This window comes from Acomys russatus, chromosome 2 (assembly GCF_903995435.1).
Source record: "Acomys russatus chromosome 2, mAcoRus1.1, whole genome shotgun sequence".
Lineage (NCBI taxonomy): Eukaryota > Metazoa > Chordata > Mammalia > Rodentia > Muridae > Acomys > Acomys russatus.
This window is the reverse complement of record NC_067138.1, coordinates 35385504-35392922: the sequence shown is the minus strand read 5'-3', so window position 1 is coordinate 35392922 and position 7419 is coordinate 35385504. Positions and strand designations below refer to the sequence as shown.

The following is a 7419-nucleotide window of genomic DNA, read 5'->3' as shown; positions in this document are numbered from 1 at the left end:
GCTCTACTCAGTCTTTGCCTGGCAGTAAACTATAAAAATGAAGGAGATGGGGGGGGGGGGGGGAGGAGAGATGGTGGAGACATTGTACAAGGCACAAGTTTATTTCCATCAGCTATTGCCAGACGTATAGTGCTGAGTAAATTACTTAACCTTTCTCCACCTTGTTTGCTTCTTTGATAGACTGTAGGTGAGATGGGTCTGGGAGGCTGAGGCAGAAGAATCCAAGTGTGAGGCCTGTCTGGGGTCCAAGGCCAGCCTGCACAACTTAGTGACACTTGTCTCAAAGTAAAAATAAACAAGTAAGCCAATGCAGATGGCATTAGTGGTTATTCCCATGTCTAACTGAAAGCCTTGGCTTCAACGTCCAGTATCGCAGTAACTTAAAACAATCTAAAAGCCAGACTTCGTGGTGCATGCTTATCGCTGTAGTGCTTGAGGGTTGCCTAGGCTATGCAGGCAGTGCCAGACCGAAAGGGGCCATGTAGCAAGACCGAGCCTTAAGAAACAAAAATAAGTAGAATTTTAAAAGGAGATGACAGTAGTGCCAGCGCGGTGCTAGCCGTAGTGTCTGTGCTGGGGACGCACCAGTCACTCTTCTCATTGCTGTGGTGAAATATCCACCATGCACCCCTAAAGGAGGGGAGGGTTATTCTGGTTCACGATCTCCCTCATCGTGGGAACACTTGCTCACTGTTAGTATTAGTCTTGGTTTTAATGGATGACAAGAGTTCTCAGTGGCTGAGCACAGCAACAGCTGGGAGGCAGAGGCACCTCACACATATCTGCGCGTTTGATATCTGGTCTACATAGTGAGCTCCATGGCTACATGGTAAGACTCTGTCTCAGTGGACTAGGCAGAGAAGGACACAGAGCATTTGTTAATCCTGGCCTCCTACTGTGAGAGGCCGCACTCACATTCGCCATTACAAGATGGCGCTGACATCCTGTGTCCCAAACTGGTAAACAAGTAATCTGCGCATGTGCGAAGGAACTTTCCACTTGTTGTGCTCTGCCTCTCCCGTGGCGTCATATCGCCTGATGAGTAACAGCCAATCAGGGACTGACACATCCTAAGCGGAGAACAGTTTCCTATATAAGGGATGGGTTTCTGCTGTTTGGGGTCTCCATTTTACTTGTCGTAAGCTTATGCTCTCCCTCTTAAGACGCACTAAAGCTTTACTGCAGAAGGATCCTGTGTGTGCAGCGTCGTTCTTGATGGCGAGACGGTAACGCGAGTCACATCTGGTGCCGAAACCCGGAAAATTGACCACACCATCGTCAGCACCTTCGGAGACCCCTTGACTTCAAGGAGGATTCAGAACTGCAGGGATAGGTAAGTTCGGAGAGGTATGCATATTTCTGAATTTCTTGGGCCGATTCTAGGAGTGATATTTTTTATTTTTTTACTTGTAAAAAATTGCCTAGAGGATGACAATTGCAAGAGGGCAGTAGAGGAAGGACAGGTCGCCCTAGAGGAAGTTCAGGATAGCATGTCAGAAACCGAACGTAGTGAGAGGTTGGGTGCGTGCAAGAAAAGGGATACCCGTAAAAGGAAAGAAGCTAAGAACCCTCCTGTAAAAGGAGTGCAGTCCCCTGATTCCCCAGAAGGGACATCACAAGGACTTTACCCATTAAGGGAACTTGAGGCATTAAATATTGATAGCTCTGCAAGCTCTAGCCCCAATGCCTCTGACAATGAGGCTCTTGATTCAGAGGAAGAAGCAGAGTTAGAGGAGGAGGCAGCCAAATATGAGGAGGAGAGATACTACCCAGACGAACAAGGAAATAATAAAAAACCCTCCCATAACTCCTCTCGTAGGGTAACACCCACCGCTCCTCCACCCTACGAACTGCGGTCTGGATTTTCCTTTTGGCCGGAAAAGATTCGTAAAAAATTACACAATTTTCTTCCTGTTTTTGAAACAGAGAATGGGGGACGAGTACATGCCCCCGTCGAATATAACCTAATTAAAGAATTGGCTGAGTCTGTCCGCAAATACGGGGTTAATGCAAATTTTACCCTGGTAATGTTGGATAGAATTGGCACTGGCACCTTAACTCCTTCTGATTGGCAGATGGTAGCAAAAGCCGCACTTCCAGACATGGGTCAATACATGGAATGGAGGGCTCTCTGGTATGAGGCCGCTCAAACACAAGCCCAGGCCAATGCTCTTGCCCTTACTCCTGAACAGAGAAACTGGACCTTTGACTTGTTGACAGGTCAAGGTCAATTTACTGTGAATCAGACAAATTACCATTGGGGAGCCTATGCTCAAATTTCACAGACAGCTATTAAAGCCTGGAAAGAGCTTTCTAAAAAAGGGGAGGCTAATAGGCGCCTTACAAAAATTATTCAGGGCCCTGAGGAATCGTTTTCCGATTTTGTGGCCAGAATGACAGAAGCAGCAGGACGTATCTTTGGAGATGTTGAGCAGGTGGAACCTTTTATTGAACAGTTGATATTTGAACAAGCCACTCAAGAGTGCAGAGCCGCCATAGCCCCTAGAAAAAAAAAGGGCTTACAAGATTGGCTCAGAGTGTGTAGAGACCTCGGAGGACCGCTTACTAATGCGGGCCTAGCAGCTGCTATCCTCCAGTCTCAAAAACGCCCTGCTGGTAAAACCAACCAGAGGACTTGCTATAACTGTGGCAAGCCTGGGCATTTTAAAAAGGACTGCAAAAACTCAAACAGAAGGGGAGAAACACCGACTCTCTGCAACCGTTGTGGCAAAGGATATCATAAGACTAGCCAATGCCGCTCGGTGAGAGATGTGCAGGGGAGACTCCTCCCACCTATTAACAATCAAACCGTCGATAATAGCCAGGCTACCGACGCGCCAAAAAACGGGCCGTTGGGCCCTCGGTCCCAGGGCCCTCAAAGATATGGGAACCGGTTTGTCAAAGCCCAGGAGGACAACAGAGACACAGCTCAGGACACTCTACAAGAGTGGACCTGCGTGCCGCCTCCGACTTCTTACTAATGCCACAAATGAATATCCAACCAGTTCCTACAGAGACCATTACACCTTTGCCTCAAGGAACTGTCGGCCTCATACTGGGTCGAGGCATACTTACCTTACAAGGCTTAATAGTGTATCCTGGAATCGTAGATAATCAACACTCTACAGAGATTCAAATTTTATGTTCTAGTCCAAAAGGAGTTTTCTCAATTTCAAAAGGGGACAGGAGCTTAGACTTCTGATTGTACCATACACTGCTGCACAGGTTCAAACCCTGTCGGCTACTTCCAATGATTGGGCTGTTTTGATTACCTCCTTTTCAGGACGAATTGACAATCATTACCCAAAACATCCTATCTTACAATTTGCATTAAATCAAGCTGTGGTGTTTCCACAAATGACCGTTAAGTCCCCACTTAAAGATGGAATAATAGTATATACAGATGGTTCAAAAACTGGAATTGGTGCCTATGTGGTTAATGATAAGATAATGACTAAAGATTACCAAGAAACCTCACCTCAAATAGTAGAATGTTTGGTAGTTTTAGAGGTTTTAAGGATCTTTCCCGAGCCTTTAAATATTGTATCAGATTCCTATTATGTGGTTAATGCTGTTAATTTATTGGAGGCCGCGGGAATCATTAAGTCCTCTAGTAAAGTCGCCTCTATTTTTCAGCAAATACAATTGGCCTTACAAAATAGAAAAACACCCATATATATTACCCATGTCAGGGCACATTCGGGCCTACCAGGTCCAATGTCCCGGGGCAATGACTTGGCTGATAAGGCCACTCGGCTTATAGCCACTGCACTGTCCTCCCAGGCAGATGCAGCAAAAAATTTTCATCAGCACTTTCATGTGATGGCTGAAACTCTCCACCGCCGCTTTGCTATAACTAGAAAAGAAGCTAGAGACATTGTGACTCAATGTAAAAATTGTTGTGAATTTTTGCCTACACCCCATGTAGAGATAAACCCACGGGGCGTAAGACCTTTACAAATCTGGCAAATGGATGTCACGCATGTCTCTTCCTTTGGTAAACTTCAGTATCTACATGTTTCCATTGATACATGCTCAAGCATTATATTTGCCACACCACTTACGGGTGAAAAGGCCTCACATGTGATACAGCATTGCCTTGAAGCATGGAGTGCTTGGGGAATGCCTAAAATTCTCAAAACTGATAATGGACCTGCATACACCTCACAAAAATTTCAACAGTTCTGTCATCAGATGAATGTGACTCATCTGACTGGCCTTCCCTACAACCCTCAAGGACAAGGGATTGTAGAACGTGCACACCGCACACTCAAATCTTATTTAATAAAGCAAAAAAGGGGAATAGAGAGCGTTCTTCCCTCAGTACCAAGAGTGGCCATTTCCATGGCACTCTTTACCCTAAATTTTTAAAATCTAGATGATAAAGGCCATACTGCGGCAGAAAGACACTATTTAGAGCCCAGCAGGCCAAAAGAAATGGTCAAATGGAAGGATGTTCTGAGTAACAAATGGAAAGGACCGGATCCTATTCTTATAAGATCCAGGGGAGCTGTGTGCGTTTTTCCACAGGATGAAGACAATCCGTTTTGGGTACCAGAAAGACTTACCAGAAAAATCCAGACGGTTCCAGAAGATGCTGATACTCAGCCTGGTGATGACCCAAGTGATAATAACAAAGGGGGAACAACGCTGGGGGATCACGTCAACATTCCCACTCCCGATGCCGAATTGGACAACAGAATTCGAGCAAACATTAAGAGAATTAAGAACTGCCATCATTCAAGTTAATTCCACATGCCTGGATCTGTCGCTTACAGAGGGACTTTCGTCATGGATATCTTCGGCTTTCTCCTTCTTTAAGGAATGGGTTGGGGTTGGATTATTTGGAGCTGCGATCTGCTGTGGGTTAGTGTTGACCCTATGGTTGGTCTGTAAACTCAGGGCTCAAACAAAAAGAGACAAGGTGGTTATTGCCCAAGCACTTGCAGCAGTAGAAAGTGGGACCTCCCCTGATATATGGCTATCCATGCTTAAGCAATAAGTCGCTGGCTGCTCAGCTCCTGCACCCTCAGAGTCTCAGCTCATTGCACGAGGTGGAGTGAGTAAGTTTCAGCAGCCCTGGAGAGTTGCATAGTGAGGCATTGCAGTAAAATGGCTCTGCGGCAATATGAGCTATTTACCTCTGTCTCCACTCTCTTTAATGGGTGTCTTATTGCTTCCTAAATAAAGGAATAGGGGGAGACGGCGGCTTGGCGGGCAGCCTTTAAGTCCTAAATAAGGGCAATGAGTTTTCTCTCTCTCTTTCTTCTCTCTGCGTGGCCTTTGCACTCGACTGGGCCTAGTTGCCATTGCACGCCGAAAGGCACTCTATATCTACGTGCACCCAGTGGCCGTTGCACCCCGCGGGGAAAATTGCCCATTGCACGCGGGACGGCACTGAGTGGTACCTCTAAAATGGTCCTCGATCGGTTGGTCCAGAGTCATGCTCCAGCCTTGATTGGACCATTTCCTTTTCCTAAGCTCATTGCTCATACAACAAACTGTAGCGAGCTGCGAACCCGATGTGGCGCCAGTTTTCACCTATTCTTTTAGTTAGGCCTTTAATTAAAAGAGAAGGGGGAGATGTGAGAGGCCGCACTCACATTTGCCATTACAAGATGGCGCTGACATCCTGTGTCCCAAACTGGTAAAACAAGTAATCTGCGCATGTGCGAAGGAACTTTCCACTTGTTGTGCTCTGCTTCTCCCATGGCGTCATATCGCCTGATGAGTAACAGCCAATCAGGGACTGACACATCCTAAGCGGAGAACAGTTTCCTATATAAGGGATGGGTTTCTGCTGTTTGGGGTCTCCATTTTACTTGTTGTAAGCTTATGCTCTCCCTCTTAAGACGCATTAAAGCTTTACTGCAGAAGGATCCTGTGTATGCAGCGTCGTTCTTGCTGGCGAGACGGTAACGCGAGTCACATCCTACCTGCTAAGCCAGCGTGCCCAGGACAGTAGATGCTTAATAAAGATCTTGAAATGAACAAAATAACAGTGTAAAAATGTGCATGATGGCGGGGTGGTGGTGGCGCACCCCTATAATCTCAGCACTCTGAATGCTGAGGTAGGCAGAGAGCTCTGAGTTTGAGGCTAGCCTGGTCTACAAAAGTTAGTCTAGGACAGCTAAGGCTACACAGAGAAACCCTGCCTCAAAAAACCAAAAAACAAAACAAAAGGTATATGATGACATTAAACTAATGAAGTAACATTGGACAGACAATATAAAAAACCAAACAAGTCTATGCCTAAAAAAGGAAAATATCTGTTGGGCGTGGTGGTGCTACCTATAAACTTGAACTCCTTATTTGCCTACTTCTACACAAGTGGTGCGATTAGAAATGAAAGCCACCACAGCTTCCTTAGTGAGGAAATCCATTTTCCTGGGCTTTATATATGAATAATAATAAAAAACCACGTAAGACAAGATGGAACTGGAGAGATGGCTCAATGGTTGAGAGCACTTCCTGCCTCCTATAGGATGCTCTGTTTGCTACAGCACCTTGGGTGGCTGGCTGCCTGCACCACCTGCACCAGGGGACTTGATGCTCTCTGCTGGCCACCGTGGGAAGCCCTCCACACACATGACATATAATCATATAATCATCCAAAAAGTAAAAGAAATCTTTAAAGGGGGTCGGTATTGTCAAGATGGCTCAGTGTGTAAAGGCCCTGGTTACCAAGCCTAAAAATCAGAGTTCTATTCATGTTATCCACGTGGTGGAAGTGTAAGGACCAAACAAACACCATTTTGAAAAGGAAATTCCATTTTGTGTTAAACCTGGCCAAGAGCTGAAACCCAGATTCCAGAAAAACCACAAACTAGTCTAAACAGAAAAATATTCCTGGGGCTAGAGAGATGGCTCAGGGGTTAAGAGCACTGGCTGCTCTTCCACAGGACCTAGGTTCAATTCCCAGCATCCAGATGGTAGCTCACAACTGTCTGTAAGATCTGACACCATCACACAGACAGAAATACCCGCAGGCAAAACACCAATGCACATTAAATACAAACAAATACGTTCTTTTTTTTTTTTTTTTTTTTGGTTTTTCGAGACAGGGTTTCTCTGTGTACCCTTGGCCATCCTGGACTCGCTTTGTAGACCAGGCTGGCCTCGAACTCACAGCGATCCGCCTGCCTCTTCGTCCCGAGTGCTGGGATTAAAGGCGTGCGCCACCACGCCCGGCCTTTTTTTTTTTAAAGAAAAACATTCCCTAGCAACACAATTAGCTCACCTTGGGAAAGTCCAAATACACTCTCTCCTGACCAGCAGATGGTCTGGCACAGAGCAGCAACCAATAAGGAGAAGCCAGGTGAAAGTTCCTAATGCCCCCATAACTGCTTCAACCAATCTTTCTATAGGCCAATTTGCCCCTACACCTATTACCCAACCACTAAACACCAAGGCTTATAA

General features: G+C 45.9%; 1 protein-coding gene across 1 annotated transcript; it reads left to right on the top strand.

Moving 5' to 3' along the window:
- Nucleotides 1-1916: 1916 nt before the first annotated feature.
- Nucleotides 1917-2981, top strand: LOC127206800 (igE-binding protein-like; the record flags this gene model as incomplete). The annotated part of the gene is made up of 1 exon (XM_051166081.1): nucleotides 1917-2981. A coding segment is annotated over one exon (1065 nt), but the record flags the coding sequence as incomplete, so codon positions are not given.
- Between the last annotated feature and the right edge of the window lie 4438 nt (nucleotides 2982-7419).